General features: G+C 39.4%; 1 protein-coding gene across 2 annotated transcripts in view; it reads right to left on the bottom strand.

Moving 5' to 3' along the window:
* The window catches only part of scara5 (scavenger receptor class A, member 5 (putative)), an 82,806-nt gene that overhangs the window by 52,221 nt on the left and 11,574 nt on the right, over positions 1 to 19,011 (bottom strand). For both annotated transcript variants that reach the window (XM_031322375.2, XM_031322374.2), the window contains 2 exons: positions 18,838 to 18,959; positions 13,183 to 13,311 (listed from right to left, as the gene is read on the bottom strand). In XM_031322375.2, coding sequence (XP_031178235.1) covers positions 13,183 to 13,311; positions 18,838 to 18,949 — 241 coding nt within the window. In that variant the 5' untranslated portion in view covers positions 18,950 to 18,959. The remainder of the gene's footprint in view (positions 1 to 13,182; positions 13,312 to 18,837; positions 18,960 to 19,011) is intronic.

The raw sequence follows: 19,011 nt of genomic DNA, 5'->3' as shown, positions 1-19,011 counted from the left end.
TTGTGACCAATGTGACAACCAGAAATTTGCTCTGTCATGTTACAGCTGATACAAAAATATTGAATGTAAAAGTTAAAAGCTACATTAATTATCATTCATTTTACCACTACACTATGCACGTGTATGGTCATATGTATGTATGGTAATGTCAAAGGAGTCAATCGCAGTGATGAACCCACAGCAAATTCTTGTCCAAACATTGCAGGGCTTTTCAGCCTCCTTTCTTCAGCTCTTATGGTCCAAAAATATACAATACATTTCAGTATTGTTGTTCATATCACTGTTTTCAGTACAAAAAAGTGCTAATCACTGTATGCTAGCTGCCCAGCACCAAAATGAAAGCTAGTTAGCCCCAACTGATGGATAACATTGAACATTTAGAGGCTGTATAGCCAGATGGATGGATCAGAAATTGGTTAAGACCCAACAAAGCCGAAAGGAGAATGGCTTACTGTACGTACACACCGCCGCTGACTTGAGCTTCAAAGTTACAGGAAGTCATTCATTTTCAATGGAAGCCGGCTTCTCTCAGCTGCAAGAAGCGGCAAATCAGTCGGTGTCGCGTTTTGAGCGACCAGAGCGTCAAGCACAAAGTTGAAGTTTGGTCAACTTTATGGTAATGAGTTATGGCATTCAGTGGCAAACGACCAGCAACCAATCGGAATATAGATGTCCTTCGCACTGGCTAATCCCAGAGAAACATACAATGTAAACTTCCGTTCCTACCAAAACATTAGTTCTGAGAAAATGGAGGAAAAGCTCATCATCACTGTTGCTGGGTTCCCTATAATTTATGATATGACTTTGTTTGCGTATAGGGACAAGTTAATGTTACCTGCCGGTCACACCGTCTCTAAACAGTCCGCTGACAGTGAAGTCCTGCACGGATCAACAGAGTAGAGTCTGGCGGCTGCTTGCTCTGCCTGCATTCTGCTGCGGTTCAGTGGCTAACAAGCAAACTAACTGCTAACAGACACTGCTGCGACCAACAAACAATACAAATTCTGTCATTATATATGTAATTTATAAAAGGTTTCTAGCGTCAATGTATTGGCCGTGTAGTGGCTGCTTGCGCTTTTTCTTCAATCGTGTGTTGAACATGATCGAACATAGAATGCTGCCACGTCAGAGAGGCCAAAGCGCCAAAAGCTTCCCAGTACTTTTTGACAAGCGTCCTTGACAGGGCAGCCAGAGCTTCTTTTGCAGCTCAAGTTGTCGACGGTGTGTACGTACAGTTACATTCATTAAGTGGACAATTACACATTTCCAAATGAATGTTGGAAAATAGGCAATCATTTGCTAACATGTTAGCCATAACAACTTTGTTAGACTGTGGATTTGCTAGCTTGTTAAAAATATACAAATTATGAATTAATATAATGAATTATAGCTTTAGTCATTTGAAATTCATTGAAACCCAAGTTTATCTTCTTCAGTAAAGACAAAGAGAAGGGGGAGGGCAAAGACAGGTTTAATAAAAGGGAGATGTAGTCTTAAATTTAGTAAACCACTAGCGTCACATACAATCTGACACTCACGAATATGATCTCTCTGTTTTTCAGCTAATATAAACACATATTACAATTAATGCGACAGTGATGCATTTATGTTTTAAGTTATTTTCTGCAACATGGCTCCATCTGAAGAAAACTGACTAAAGCTATTTTGTTTTGTTTCAATGGGAATGGCACGATTATCACACAGACCACACCGCTGCATGCAACCCACTTATACATAACTGCTGTCAAGAGTTAATGCCTAGTCATCACCCGGTTCTGCAGCTGTGGCTACACACAGTAAACATCACTATTAAAACACAGAATTACACTCGATGTAATATAAATATATTTTCTAAAAAGAGCGGTTGAATTTTAGTTTATTAAAACTGGCTGAAATGTGTAAACTAAAAATTCAACTTGGCAGATGGTGTGGAGTGTAATTTTTGTTGTTTATTTGGTCCTTTCATGGAGGGGTAAACAACAATGTCTCTTCATTCAGGAGTCATGTTAAGTCAAGTCTGGTGGAGGTTGTGTGTGTTAAGTTCAGCCAGCTGTAACTCAGCTTCAGGAATGTCCAAATGAAGTGACAGCGGTGGTGGCGGGGGTTTTGTTTAATTTCTAAGCGTGGACCCTGTCTGATGTGGCAGACATCAAAGTGAGGCTCTTGCTGTGAGAGGCTGAATGCCTTAATAGGTGTGTGTGTGTGTGTGTGTGTGTGTGTGTGTGTGTGTGTGTGTGTGTGTGTGTGTGTGTTTTGTGTACAATAGAAGCACTTGTTTTCTGCCTTTGTTGGGGTGTCTGTGTGTTTCCTGGAGTGACGTTCGGGGGGATTTCAATGAATGGATCAACTGACTCTCACCACTAATACCACTGTTCTAAGTCTCTCTTACTACCTGCTTTTAGGTTAATAAATGCAAGAAATGCCTACTATCCACTGGATCTTATCAAGACTTTTAAATTTCTTTTGTTTCACTGGTTGGTTTAAAAATATAACTTACTATTAATAAATGAAGATCTGACACCAAAAATGAAAACACAGGAACCTGCTTAATTGATTGACTTGACGGTCTTTAATACCTGAACCAACACTGCAAAAACTACATCTAAAGTTATTAAGGTTCTCTATGCTGTGAAAGGTCTTCCTCCTTGACTTGTTTACCTACAAACGAAATGATGTACCGACTTACTTTCCTACTCAGAGAATAAACAAGCCGTTCTTTAATGTCGCCAGCTGTCGTTTTGTGTGTGTGTGTGTGTGTGTGTGTGTGTGTGTGTGTGTGTGTAACACACTTGAGCTCAGCCTACCCATTCTTTGGAATCTGTTATTGCTTAATTAGTCTGCTCGTAAAAAATAACACTAATTTAGGCGCCTGCTATTGTGCTCTTGAAATCCCTGAAGCTTTAACCCCCCGTCTCCTGCAGATTAAAAAAATCACTTTAGCTGTTTATGGAGAGCTGCATCACTGTGGCTCGCTGCTTTTATTTGTGTTGGAGTTATTTACGCACTGCAGTGTTCCACTTTATTGCATCTCATGAACTTTTTTGGCCTAAATCTGAATGTGTGTAGCTCTGCATGTTTACAACTTATTCTTTTCAACGCAAGGGTATCAGCTGGGTATGATAAGGTGTTGCATTAGAATAGTTTTTATTATTATAACGGGAAGCAAGAGAAATCAAGCTAAAGTAAATATTTATGAAAATCCATAAGCCATCCACAGAGACGCCGATACAATTGCTAAAAACTAACAGCATGTTTTTCTCAAGTATTATGTATATATTTTGTTGTGGAAATAGAAACTAAATTATAACTTAAGTTCCAATCCAGCTATCGAACAAGCCACCAACAACTAAATGTGAATTAGTTAAGCAGCTATCAGCTGAACTAAGGAAACTGAAAAGTCTTGAACAGTGGAACAAACAAACAAAATATGAACGTCCCACATCCTCATAAAATAGTATTTGAAAGATTTATTAGGATTTGGTGGGTTGTTGTTGTTCTTTACTGTCAGTAATGTTGGCCACGTTTCATGCTGAAGATGACACCAAAGAACAAAGAAAATGCTGTTCTTTAACAGCTGTCCTAAAAGTATAATGCATCAATTAATGGTTAAGCAACCACACAACCATGGTGACACCACTTGCTTTAATTATTGCATTTTTTCTGTACTGAGTGAACGCTTTCTGCAACATAAAAAAATGAGAGAGAGAGAGAGAGAGAGAGAGAGAGAGAGAGAGAGAGAGAGAGAGAGAGAGAGAGAGAGAGAGAGAGAGAGAATGAGGTCTGGTCCAATTAGTCTTGACATGTTAATGGCCTGTGTTAGACTTTGGCTGCTTGAATGAGGCTGTTCACTTTTAGGACCTCTCTTTTTGAAGAATGAAGAACTGACTTTTCTCCTTATGTTTCTTTGTGTGTGTGTGTGTGTGTGTGTGTGTGTGTGTGTGTGTGTGTATGTGCTCCTCCTCTTATGATGGGACTCCTATTGGGAATGCTGGATCCTCTCCAGACTCTTTCCTACAGAAAGGACCATGACCACAGTACAGAAACTCATTAGAAGAGGCTTTATGTTCTCAAAGTCAATTTAGGGGCCCTGAGACTGTGTGTACATGTGACATACATGTCTATATATATATGTGTGTGTGTGTGTGTGTGGTTTGTGGCAGTACTTGTACCCTGAATATCTGTTAGTCTGTGTGTGCATTATGCATGTGTGTGCACAAGTATGTGCGTAAATAACATGTTTGTGACTATGATTGTGTGTGTCATCAAATGTTAGAGTATGTGTGCTGTACATAGAAGTATGTTTGTGTTTTATTTGCATTGAACTTAACTCAACATAAAAGTGAAGGTTTATGCCAGTGTCTGCATGTATATGGATATGAAAAAGTGTCTCTTCTGGCACGCATTTGGTCTGTGATGGAGGATTTAGTGTGTCTGGGGAAGAAATTTCTCATCCCTGTCGAACATAAACAGAGCGAGTTTAGAGACACCTAATCTTCAGCAGCAAAAATGTTCATTGTTTTCACAAGGGTGTGGTTTAGCCTTTAAAGTTCCTCTTTAAAGTTGTTAGGAGATGCACTTTGTGGTGTCAGATTTGCCCTCTGAAAGTTTTTCTACGGACAAACTTAGCAGCACACATCTGATCTACATTTAATCTGGTATCATGTTGTAAAAGGGTGTGTGCTTTCTAAAATAACCTCAAAAGAGCTAAAGTAGTCTAAAGGCTGTGGTTCTGGTAAAATTAGCCTGTCATTGCTTTTTTAATGGTCAAGTATGTCAATGTCCTCTGCTTCGCCACTGTCCAAAAGACCCACTGGTTGCAGTTTTTTTTAATGAAAGAGTATCCTCTTTAGCAGAAAAAAAATGCACCTCCTACATATGAAAAAAAGAAATAAAAGACAGAGAGGGGGTGAGGGAAACTTCAGCTGAAGTTTAGGTTCGGGTTAAATTCTAATTCCTTAAATGTGCAGCCTTTAGCACCAACAAACATTATTTCACATAAGCGTCAGACCTTCACGTTTTTAAACATCACGGCTAAACTGAAGAGACGAGTCCATGAGCGAGTAGAGGGGTTGTGGTTAGTTCAGACATGTCATTAACAGCAGGACAGAGAAAAGCGGACACCATACAAGTTTTTAGATTATGCCTTAAAAAATTGGAAACATTTTACTTTAGAAGACAGCTTTGGTGAATTTTATGGTTATGGTCGAAACCAAGTGACGATGACGTGAGTACCCACGCCACGTTTTTTTTGTGTTAACAAAGTAATCACTGTTTAACTTCATCACAAAGGTTTACATTTATAATAAAGAGTGCTGTAGTGGATGCTGATTTGTCTTAGAATATGAAAAGTAAACCCCAGGAACACGCTTCATTTTTTCAGAAAGACTGCTGAAAGAACTGTTGAATAACAGATTGCATTGAGTTACAGAAGCTAGTTTTTTTTTTTTTTTTTTTCATTTATTAAAGTGCTCATTTTATGCTTTTTGGCTTTTTCCCTTTCCTTTATTGTGTTATATATCTTTTTTGTGCATGTTATAGGTTTACAAAGTGAAAAAGCCCAAAGTCCACCCCAAAGGGACTTACCGTCTCCAACAGAAAACACTGTTCACAAAATGCTCCAAACAGCTCTATAGTAGTCCAGCCTTTACTTCAGAGACAAACGTGGTCACTTTGTAACACGTTATAATGCTCGCCTAGCTGCTAGCATGGCACGCCCTCATACTCTGCTTCTGACTGGGTAGTAGTCCTTACCTAGGTACTGTCAGGGCATGCCCTCATACTCTGCTTCTGACTGGCTAGTAGTCCTTACCTAGGTACTGTCAGGGCATGCCCTCATACTCTGCTTCTGACTGACTAGTAGTCCTTACCTAGCTACTGCGCATGTGCAACTCCCAACAAAGATGGAACAGCAGTGAGATGTCTCACTCTGTAGCTAAATCAGAGAGCTCAACACACAGGGTGAAAAGAGGAGCTGCAGCAATGTGCAGTTTAACAAAAATATGGTGTTTTTTGAAAATTAAACCATGTAAACCTATTCTGGTATAACCTAAATACAATTATGAACCTGCAAATAAGCATAATATGAGCACTTTAAATCAACATTAGAAGTTTAAATAGAGAATGTTTGAGCCATCTGGAATCAGAACTTTGTTACAGAGGCTAGTGGAACAGAGGCTAGCTCAAATGTGACGTCATGACTTCCATGGAACACTGCCAGTATGGTCGCTATAGCAACGGAATGTTTAACTGAAACCAACTGCTGGCGACAAAACAGGGAACTATAAATAATCTGCGTTTATTAGAGCCAAAACAGAATTTAGCTGTAGCATTAAAAGCCGACGTAAAACACAAAATAACGATGATAACAAATGCAGTTACAAACTACTACTAACCCCAGGCTGTTTCAGGGCCAGCTGCCTATTTCTGCTTGGCAATAACATGCCTGTTGCCTATCAATGAAAGACACAAAGTCAAGCTCATAGATTTCATGGCTTTAAAGAAAAATAACAAACCCACCATCATGTTTTCCAGCAATTAACTGACTGAGGAAAAAAGCGCCACTGTGCCAAACCTGTAAGCTTCATGTTTGCTGGAAAACATGACTCAATTGCACCTAAAGTATAAGTGGAAGGGAGGCATGAAGGCAGCGCTTGAAGATCTGCAGTAGGTGGGAATCACCAGAGGCCTCACCATAAGCCATCATCACAATACGATATTATTGTGATTTTAAACATATTGCAATATTCTGCGATATATTGCAATTTATTACCTTTTTTCCAACTTCAAATTGTTCCCAATCCTTTGTCAACATCTGTTTCATCTAAAAAGATACGTATCTCTATTTTTTTTTGTTTTTGTTTTTATCTCACTTCATTTTAATGCTGCAAAATGGGATTGTAAAGCAGACAAACTGACCAACACATATATTATAATAGATCGGTACTTGGCGTCTGGGTATCGATACAGTATTGCCACGGAAAAATATCGCAATACTTTGCTTTGTATCGATTTTTTCCCCCACCCTTAATCTGCAGCATGTAAGAGGAAAATAACTCTGTAAACATGGCGGGCTCAGTCATACTTGTAAAATACTACAGGTGTCTGTAAAAACTAGACTTTGTTTTGTGGATATCCTCTAAAAATGGAAGGTGGATGTAACTCATTGAACTAATTTGACTCACGAGGCCAAAAAACACCAATTTATGCATATTTTTTAAATGATTGTGCCTATGATGATAGGTGCAAAGACCTTACTTGATCTCCATCCAGCTAATGAACACAGATATAAAATGTGTTAAATACTGCTTAAACCACCCAGACAGTTATCAGTCCAAGCTCTGTCTGCACGGCCATACATGGGCCAATCTCTGGCTATTAGATGTGTTTGTTGGGTGTTTTACACAACCTGTTATTCTGAGAACTGGTTCCAGATGTAGCACACGGTATATTTGTAGCAAAGTCAGGCCAAAATTCCACCAAAAACATCGCTGCCCTCCACAGAGATAAGATGATTCTTTTATGGCTAGGTGTTGTTCATAATGCTAAGAAATATAAGGAAATAATCCAGTTAAATTTAGGAATATTTCATAGACTCTAGAGTTGTCCTTAAATGCACCATACGAGCACAACGCTAGAGAACTTTTTTAAAAAGGGTTCTGCTCTGCTACAAGGAACATAAACTGTTTTATGTTCCTTTTGCATGAGTCAACATGTATGCAAGGACAATAATTAATAACAAAATTGTGTATTACAGTAAAATTGCATGAACTGATGACGATAATGACTTGTTAGTGGTACAGAGATGGTTCTCTATGCCCTCAGAATGACCGGGTATCAAAAATATGTTCTTAATTTTAATATTAAACCTGTTGAAACATTTGAAGTTGATCTCAGTTTGCATATTTGCCTTCTTAAGTGTGCAGGAATAATACATGTTACAAATGCACTGCAGAATTGAATTACAATTATAAAACAGGCTCTGTATTGTTACTGAATTTGTTTAACTGTAGCCCCCATGGGAAAACACCTAATACAGCAATCAAACGTCTATTGCTGTGCCGTTTTAAAAACGATATAGTTTAGTCCAACATCTCTTCTATAAATGCAGTAATGTTTTACAGCATCGTATCTGCAAACTAAGCTATTGTAATACATTGGATGTATTCAGAGAAAAACATCTGAAAGAGCTTAGGAACTTTCTCCAATGGAGAGACAACAGAAAAGCGGCAGCTTTAGACAAAACTCTGCATCTGGTTTCTTTTTAGAAAAGTTGAGGAAAGTTCAGCATCACATGTGATTAGACCAATCAATTGCAACCAAGAGGAGGTGTTGGTTCATGCAGTGCAGCCAGATACTGTAGAATAAAGCTCACTTGAGCATTAAAAATGTAACACTCTGTGGGACAACAAAATCAGCTTTACACTTTTAATCCAAGAATTTGAGTAACTAGAACTAGAATGTGTCAGAACTTTCTGTTTTAACTGATTGGACTTTGGTCTTTGAAGAAATGTGGACAGTTGTTCCCCTTTCGCAACCAAGGAAGTTATATATTATTGTCTCTTCATTTATTTGCACCTCCACATAGAAAATAGTTGAATGTAATTAAGATTTGAAGATGTGTAGTGTCTAGGCCAACACATACTCATACAGTGTCCAATTATTTTTTATTTCAATCTGAACCTAACATGACTTTCGATGTTACGTAGAATATATTGTGGACCATTAAAAAAATCAAAATGAATTTAAAGAATGCAACAATTCAGCTATTTTTGGAGACGATTTGACAAATAAATTGTTGAAATGATCACTGCCATTCACTTTGAATCAAACCTTTATATAAATAGCATCCTGGCACTTCCCACTAGGATTCAAGACACAAAGGTCACCCAGCATTGAAAAATGGAGATTGTATGCTATTATATATTATAGAATGTTAAAGAGCTAACAGGACTCCAAGAAGGAAAACGATGCATGGAAACTTACTGTGTGCCAATAGCAGTAATAAAAAACTGCTCAATCAGACATGAGCAAACAAAAGCTTCAGGCTCTTGAGAGGTCAAAAGAAAGCTCTGAGTCTGTACGTGTAAACAACTGTTCCCACTCAGGAACTTACGCAGGTCAGCCCACAGGGTTTCTGGGAAGTAAAGTATTCAAAAGTTACATCATGCCACCATTTGGGCCGCCAACACGCACAGTTGTCTAGTGCAGCTTAAGAGCTAAAAAGATCAAACATGTCTCTCAAGTTCCTCCTCTTGAGTTGTGTTAGCTAAAACAAGTGACTACAAAGACAAAGGTTTCTCCAGCAGGCGCCTCTGAGATTATAAAAGTCTGGATTCTGGCTCAAGGCATAGACACTGATTATCATGGGAATTGAACATGTGACCTTTCAATCATGGAACAATCTCTATGCTGCCACTGAGAGCACTGTCCTATCTGCATGGAGATACACTTGTAAAAATAATGGACTGATAAGGCCTCATGATAAATGGAGCAGCTGGCTTTTTCATCCTCTGTCATTTTGGTTCTATCCGTCTCTGTTTCCATTTACCACTCTCCCCCCTTCACTTGTCAAAAACTAAGATTTAGGATCAGATGCGCTGACACAGAAAATACTATATTATACTTATAATGACATGAATGCAGATGTTTTCAGCCAAAGATGCTCCGTGATCCTGCTTTGCTATGAAATACGGCTGTGTTTAAATGCACGGGAGACGCTGGCCGAGCAATGAAGTTGGGAGAAACCCAAAAGGAGGCAGCGTAAGAGCTTAAAAAAAAAAAAAAACTAAAAGTCAAGTGAGAATTCAAACAAAAAGCAAATGTGGATAACACAGAGTTGAATCTGTGTTCACATCGGAAAACTGGCAGCCACTGTGAGTGTGTTTGTGCGTGCACTGTGTGTGTATATGGCGAATGGGCCTCCTGTGACGTTACGCTGGAGCCACTTAGCTTTTGGATGGCCGGACCTTGATGGCCGGCCCTTGATTTAAAAGAGGCCGGTTGAAAAGCCTGGTTTGATTGCTTTTCTAAACCAACCTCATCTAAAAGCCTTAAATAACCAAATACCTCTTTGACGACATTGAAACCGTTCCAAAGTCTTGACTACATCTCTGTGCCTGGGAATACTGGCATCAGCAGTGTGGTTACGGCGTGAGTGGGAGGCTCGAGGAGAGGAGAGTCTTGAAATGAAATTAGGATCAGTGAGAGCAGTCGATTTCTCCAGGATACTGCTGGTCTGAAGCCAGACAGCTCTTAAACCTGTTTCTGGGTCTGTCACTTCTCTTTCTAACTCTATCTTCCTTAATTGTTCTCTCCTTCTCTCTCTGTCTCTATCAGCCTCTCTTTGTCTTCCTCTCCTCTAATAACAGAGCTGGCATTTGCAAGGAGGCCACAGCAGGGTTCGCAGAAGGTAATAGCCATAAAGTCTGACACACCTCCAAAGCTCACACACACACACACACACACACACACACACACACACACACACACACACACACACACACACACACACACAGATTGGCCATGAGGCTACTGTGGCATCACGCCAGGGTTTTTCCAAATGAACCCGGAGGAGGAACTGCAGCAGTGTAAGCTCTGAAGACGCTGGAATTTATTACGGCACCACGTCACACGCCGACTGATAATAACAACAGCTAATGCTAATTTCCATAACTCACAAGTCAGAATTTCCACATTACAGTTTCACTTTTTTGTGCCAATCACTAAGACATGTGATGTTTGAAAGTGATATTGAGGCATAATCTAGCTTTGGAAGTCAGTAAGGGTGGTTTGGGACTGGGTAATTTCCTTCTTTTTTTTTTTAAAGCAAGGGAAATGTTTTGAAGGGTCAGTGAATGACTACTCTCTGATTGGTCCATGAGCAAGGCACTGGTCCTTTAACAGTTCAAAGCTAAAAGATGCAACTTTTTGTCTCAAGTTCCAAGTTTTAAATCCCACGCAACTTTAGTTTCCACATCAATTGTCACTCTTCAAAACAAGAAGATAGTATGGTCGAAAGCTCCAAAACAAGCGCATAAGTGAGATGGATTCGTTGTCAACTTCTGTTCCAAGGTCAAAAATGAACATGCATCAAGATTAAAAGGACTGTTCATCCCAAAGTCAAAAATAAGAATTTTTCCTCCTACCTGTGGTGCTATTTAGCAATCTAATTTAGATTGTTTTGGCGTGAGTTGCCCAGTGTTGGAGCTTTGTTTTCTTTTCTTTTTTGGTGCTTTGAGCACCTCAAACCGAGTGCCAACTAGTTCTATTATATATGAGAGAAGGCAGACCTTATTAGGGCCGATATGTCCAATTAAATGAACCACAATTGGTTAAAGAGAAGCAAAAAAAAACTATACAAAAATGCCAAATCCAATCACCAAACCGAGTATCATTTGATTACGCAACCACACTTCCTGCACTTTTCTTGCAGTCAACTGGTTTTGACTTGATCTACGGTCAAGAGATGCTGAATGCTGAAAGCTGAACCCTCACACACTGCACAAACCTGCACGACTGAACCAAATAATCATGGCCTCCATCTCCTAGAAAATCAGTTGTGATGCCAACTCCTGAACCAGACTAAAGGTGGTGCTGTTGTTTCCGTTACCCTGAGGATCCCTCATGTAAAACGTTCTGTATAGTGGACTCCTCTGCAGATTGAAACCTGGCACTCCCACAGCCATGCATTAGGGAAGTATGGGAACCATGCAGCACAAAGGAACCCGCCACCGTCACGCTTTATCTCTACTCTACCCTTTTATGTTGCTGTCTAAAAAGTCAAGCTTGTCACGCTTCCAAAATGCCGTGACATACCTAACTTCACATGTGGGAATCAAGTTTAAACCTGTCACTCATACACAGAGCTGTGCGTTAACAGCAGGAAGCACAGAGGTCAGTTGTGTGCCGCGCTTGGAAAAATGATTTCACGATTCAGATTAGAAAAATCTCTATGGACAGAGTGAAGCTGCCTTATATAAATACAGAGATCTGTGCTACTTCTGGCATTGAAACATTATATTACAAACTTTTCAACAGATATAGGTCTTAGCAGTAAACCTGTCAAGTGAATAAATTCAATAAAGTAAGTAAAGTAAAATAAGCAGGACTTTTACATGACTGGAGTTTAGGTTATGCTTCAAATGATTGTTTATTTATTGTGTGTGTGTGTGTGTGTGTGTGTGTGTGTGTGTGTGTGTGTGTGTGTGTGTGTCTGTGTGTTCTCAATGCTAAACTAGAACAGACAGTTTAAAAGAGGAGTACAGTTTCAGACCACATCCCAGTGTTTTTGTGGGTTGTATGTGTGTGTGTGTGTGTGTGTGTGTGTGTGTGTGTGTGTGTGTCCTTTACATTACAATTCAACCTTGAGGAATGGTTGATGTCATCTGCACAACTGAGCTATGAAAACAGAAGATGGACAAAATGCTCTCTTTCTCAATGTGTGCAGTACAGTACAGTATTTCCTTTCACCTTTCTTTATTTCTTTCTTTTACACCTTCTTTCTTTTTCTCTCTGATTGAGGCTGGACAAACTAGCTAGATAGATAGATACAGGGTATGAACTACTCTGTCCATCGTGTGTGATATTAACAGTTTTCACCCTGATCTAACACTTCGATTTTCATTCAATTTGAGGTTAGGCACTAGACACTTTCTATACAATACTGTACAATATGGCATGGTGATGTGGACACTTAGCTCCTTTTGCAGATGCTGTATATATTCCATAATTAATTTGTTGTGTTTCAGATATCTTGAAGTTTTGATCTCTCACACCTAATATCATTTTAAAAAGTACATTTTTCATATCTTCTTTCTTTGTCTCAGTATTCAGTAATGCTACTACTTGAAGTATTTACATACATAGTGGACTGTAAATTGTACCTTTCAGAATTTTCATTACCAGTAAGCATGTCACGGAAAGCAATATGCGGAAGAAGGTCAAGATCATCATCAACCAAATATGACCACAAAATTTCCATTTTTGTAATAGTATTAAAATGACAAGCTAAACACTTTGTGTGGGCTAATGTATAATTGATAAATGTTTGTTGGGCTCCAAAAAGCATCCTAAAGTGGTAAAATAATTAGTTATTTTATTTTCAGAGCTCCCCAATCACCAACATTTCAGGATCAAACGACTGCCCACGACACACAGCTAATGGAAGACTTGGTCACACCCTACCTGCCAGGCAGAGTCCAAAGATGGTGAGAAGGACCAGGATGTAGAGGAACACGATGGCGTACTTGATGGCTGAGAGGGAGTTCAAGTGAGCACAGCACTGATCCTGCTTCCTGCGCCGCTTACCAGAACCTGAAAAAAAAAAAAATAGATAAAAATACAAAAGTAAAAATCGAGGTGGAAATATTTTGCAGTCACAATTCACTGGGTTTTCTAATAAATAAAACAGCAGGAGGAATTTGGCTTTTGGAACAAACAGGGTCTGTATTAATGTTGTTTGAAGATATGTTTGCCTTCTACAAAACAAAGCCGTTCCTGTAAAAGCTTGTTTATTAGTGGCTGGGACATTTTGTGTAAGGCGAGAGGCTGTTCACAATAACAAAACTCATGTTTTCTAGTTACTTGACACAAACATGTTAGGAGAGTACATAAAAGCAAGGACTGGTGGTCAAAACTAAAACTAATAATTCCAAAGGCTTTTTATTTATTTATTTTTTTTTTTTTTAATAAAGCCTGACATTTACTGGTACAATTAAATACTGTGTGAACACAAAATAAGCTCATACACATAAACACTTGATGACTGCAATGCACACAATCATGTTATCTACCTCATAGCACACTAGAGAACATACACTTGATGACAAGTAAGCAAGCAGCAACATCAAACATTTGTCTTATGACAGATATAAATTAGATGAGAAATCATGTATGCATTTGGCACGGCTAAAATGTTTATAACACACACAAGTATAGATGCACAAATGCATAATAGAACTTAAAAAAATACACAGACTCACTAAGGAGCTATTACTATAATTCATGTCACCGCTTAACACTACTCTCAGGGTCAAACAGATGTTGGAGAATTAGTCTTGACAAAACTGACACAGCACTGTGTATGTATGATGGAAGTGTTTTATCCTGTGTGTGTTCATGTGTGTGTGTGTGTGTGTGTGTGTGTGTTAGCTTGGCAGGAGGCAGGGATTAAGCTGTACATCCCCTTCAGGTCAAGAGGATGAAGAGATTTTCAAAGGTTGTTTCTGGAGTCACAGCTGTTGGAAAAGGAATGTGTGACATTAATTTATTATTTTAAAAATGTTTTCAGACATAAGCGCACAAGTGTATTGTTTATGAGTAATTATCCTCAACATAATTAAAGAAATGAATGTGTGCTTTGCCTCAATTGTTTGGAACTATTTCAAATAGAAGTAGACAAAGGCAGCCATCTCATTTTTAGCCACTTTTGAAGGCTAGCAGGCTTTATTAGTTGTTGCTAGCTATAATTAAATTGAATTAGCAATACAATTCATTTTAGTTGGACACTTAGTCTCTGGTTGACTTTTTAATGTTTCCAGCTGATTTGCCTGCAGTGTGAGCCCTACAGAAGTGTCTTTAGCGTATATAACGGCTACATATGCTAACTCTGAAGACTAAAGCGGCAGTAGCCTACAAAATTGATTATCTATTTAGAACACATGGACAAAAATGAGCAGCATTGTTAACTCTTTTAGACTTGGAAGAAATGCTCATACATCTTAGCCATGCATGCTAACATTAGGAGGTTAGAACAGACAAACTTTAGTCTAGTGTTTTGGGGTTTTAATAGGCAAAAGACATTACCTTCAAAACCTCCTTGGTTAGCGAGTATTTGCTAACTGCTAACTTCTTCAGAATGTTGAGAAGATTCCAAAGCTTGACAGATATTACGTGCCTAGTTACGGTTGCTAAGCTATAGTATGACTGGATCAAGGGAGGGGTTTAGTGAACGTCAATGTCAACTGTTTGATACATTAGTAAAACAGATTTTGAGTTAAGGGGCTGTGTTCATTTCACGGAATTCTGTGAGATCAGGTTGAAAACACCAAATGTCAGAAAAAAGCCTGAAAACTGTACCATTGTTGGTACAGTTTTTTTACAGTGTCACTCAAGCTACAAGCTACCACTTAAGACTTAACTGTTTACATTAAGATTAACTGGATGGAAAGACGAAAAGCTATACTAAAATGAAACATCTTAAATTAGGAAAACAAGCCCAGGAGAGGATGAGAAATATGAAAACACATGTCTCTGGGAAATCACGGTCTCCTTGTGACAGTATGATAAATAGTACACCCACTGGGATATTATGAGGGTTATAATGAGATCTTCCTGTGTAGAGTCATGATGTTGGCTTGAGTCTTACTTTAAAATATAAACACTGGTTTTTGCAGTGCGGCCTCCCAACAGCATGCTTTCATTTGGATCTTGACAATCTGTCAGTGGACACTGGTGGATTGTTGCGGATGCACACGCACATGCACCTTTCAAGCCACACACACACACACACACACACACACACACACACACACACAAACAAACACACAAACACACACACACACTCCTCCAGCGTAAGACAAACACAGCTGGCTCAGATGTGTCACATGGCTGGAATGTATAGGAACAGAAATTGCACTGCCTTTTAAGTTAAACTCATGCTAAACTGAGACAAAACAACTACACATCATAGACACACCTTCATAAAAACCAGGCAGGAAAATAAAACCAGCAGTCTGGAGCTTAAGGGGGAAATTATCACATACTTTGCTGTCTTCTGACGTTTATTCCTCCAGCCCTGGTGTAAGACACGCATTAAAAGCTTTATGACTTTAAATATGCTTGCTTGATGTTGTTCCCAGAGTTAGATGAGAAGATTGATTTAATACCAATCTCATGTATGTGCCTTTAAGTATGGAGCCAGAGGAGCGAGGTGATTAATTTAGCGTAAACACTTGGAGTGGACCTCGTGACTTGCAACTCCCCCTTAAAACCACAGTCGTCGTGTTGTTGTTTGGAGTACATGAAATAGAGAGAGATGCGGGTAGGCGTTTGTTTTTCAAAGATGTTCATTGACGCTTTACAGCTTTTCCAACTGACATTAAAAGAGACAGAAGAATCAATATTTATTCGTCAAGTAATTGAAAACAAGTTCGGAAATTACACAAGTGCACTGCTGTGTGTTCCCTCTGGCCCAATCCCAAAGTCCGGACTCAGAGACTCACGGACTTTGGTGCGCGTTCTCGCAAAATTCGTAAGGGCTTAGGGTTGTCCTAATGTCGAATTTCAAAAGGCGAGAGGGTTTGAGTACACACTTACAGAGCCCTTTCCGTGAGTCTGCATCGATGCAGACTTCACCAAAGGGAATTACCCATAGTTCAAAGCGTTGTGACGTTTACCGCGGAGACCATTGGGAAATCCGGAAATTACAAAGGTAAACACCAGCACGACACGCGACCACGGAACACAGGCCAACCTGTTGTCCAGCTTGTAAAACAAGAGTTTGAAAAAATGTGGAATCAGGCAGCCGTCTCCTGTGCCTTGGCCACGTGGAAAGCAACAAACTTAAAATGAAAATTCCCAAACCGGCAAGTGTCAGCAACATCTTTGTTATTAAACGTCGCTAAGGTAACATGTGATCTCGTGAAGTGCTGTCCCAATCCCATTTATACCTATCGGAGCCCATGTGGCCTCACACACTCACTCACTTAGCACCTGAGATCAATTAAGTCTGTGAATCTTTAGTCCTTAGTCCTCAGGGCTCACTTTGGGATTGAGCCTCTGAGTCATGTCTGCCTGGTGATGGTGTTGTAAACATACTACATTTGGCTATGGCTTTAATGTAACAGGCGTTCATTGTTATCAAAAAGTTACGCACTAAACCTTTAAATATGCTAATATATGTGTGTTTATTTAAACATCAACATATCGTTGTCAAATTATTTATAATGTGCTGTTATAATTACTATAAACAAGTGAGACCACAGTGGAAAGGCTTAATAACACCTCATGCCAGAGTTCACAACAGTAAGACCACATTTGCCCTGAATTATCTTTGTGGATACAGTAAACCCTGTTTTTTACCCATAAATCAGTGTGTTTACTTCATCATGGACTCTGGCCATGTAGTTTAGTGAATCATGGTTGGATCGCACTCTGACCGAAACCTTCTTACTACTTTGTTTTGCTCTTTTCTACTACAGTACACCCCAATAAAACAAACTGTCCCGTGGCTGGGAATATGTTCTCTAATTGAATGAGGTGTGAAAGTGTTCTAGGATTAAAGACGTTGGATGAGGACAGTCTTTCTGATGTGTGTTGTGTGTTGCCGTTGTCCGCTTTCCATTAAAATGTCAACATATTCTCCAGTTAATGTTCGCTAAGACTTTCCCACCAAACTCGCAGCGCCGTGGGTCGAAACCTGAGAACACTGTGGATTTGTTGCAGCTGCACCTGTACACACAGACACACACATAGACACACACACACACAGATGTTGCTCCTAGACATTCCTGCTTTCACAAATGACCATAGCAAGAGGAGAGTGGATGCCAAGTGGTGACAGCATTGCCTCTTCTTGTGTGTCTGTATTGGTTATTAGTGTGTGTGTGTGTGTGTGTGTGTGTGTGTGTGTGTGTGTGTGTGTGTGTGTGTGTGATTCCCGTTCTGAAAATCAACCATGGTGTGTGAAGATCTGCGTTTCCGACCTTACACCAAATGACTTTTCAAGCGATTTCACTGTCGCTGACTGCTTTCCAATATCGTAATGAAATCCTGAGAGTCTTGCTAGAGTTAGGGTGCGCTCCCATCGTCGCATCGTTTGGTGTAAGGTGGTCATAAAACTCAGTCCGAGTCAGTCTTTTTCCCGTCTTGACGTTCCGACAAAATCAAACGTGTTTGATATTATCGTACGTTTTAAGTCTTGGTAGAGAAGTTAAATCATGTGAACATTGTCAACAACCAATGGGTGCACTCCCTTTAGCACCAAACAGAAAGCAGCAAACAACTAAACCTGGTGTTTTTTAAAGTTGCTATGGCGGCGCGCTAAACGCTAAAGAGGAAAAGTTCCCAATTTCCAACCCTTCTGAAGAGTGTCATCCAACGGATGTTTTATCTGCGAATAAACGCTGACCTCCGGGTACTGCCGCCGTTCTTCTGCATGTACAACAGAGCAGAAAATCGGCAAACTTCCCCTTAAGTTACCAGCTAATGCTAGCAGTAGCTAGCTAGCTTAGTACATTTTTTCAAAACTAATCTAGTTGTAGTCTTGCAATGTGTGAACCTGCAAGATCCTCAGTCTTTACATATAATGACAGTCTTTAACGTTAGATGTGAGATGATTGTCTTTAGATGTGAGATAGCGTCAGACTTTAGTCTTTTCAAAGTCTTCTAGTGTATGGTAGGCATAAGTCATGTCAGACTTCTGTGCCTACACACGCCTATTTTATATATATATATATATATATATATATATATATATATTGAATAATTTGGGAATTTAAAGAACTAGAGCAGTGCCCATTGAAAATGAGAACCATTTGCTAGAGAGTGTCATTTGCTAACAGCTAGCTATTTGGGACCTGGCTTTTTGGGAGAAAAAAGGCGTTCATTCTTAGAGATTCATCACTGATGCTTGAAATGTTTGAGTTTGCTACAATGTAACATCTCCAGTCTCTTTGTGTATCTCTACCAGAATGTGTTCAGCGCTGTCCTTATCATTTGAGAACATATTTTTACCATAAACTGCCATGGTCAGCTTCTTACTGCATTTGGACATATTTTGATTGCAGTTGGACTTCGATTTTAACAAACCTTTTGGTTAGAAATCTGTGTTGCCCTTACCTTCATCACACAGGTTAAGTTTGGACAAGTTGTGTCCATCGTAGGCCTCTTCATACATGGAGCCGCTCTCTCTCTCTTCATATGTACTCAGATACATGGCCTTGTTCTCCATCGCCTCCTGACTGGAAAGAAAAAATACACACAGTATGATCCACTGAAATTGTTGTACATTAC

This window comes from Sander lucioperca, chromosome 19 (genome assembly GCF_008315115.2).
Source record: "Sander lucioperca isolate FBNREF2018 chromosome 19, SLUC_FBN_1.2, whole genome shotgun sequence".
NCBI lineage: Eukaryota > Metazoa > Chordata > Actinopteri > Perciformes > Percidae > Sander > Sander lucioperca.
Note: the sequence above shows the minus strand (reverse complement) of the source record. Positions and strands in the feature narration are given on the sequence as shown.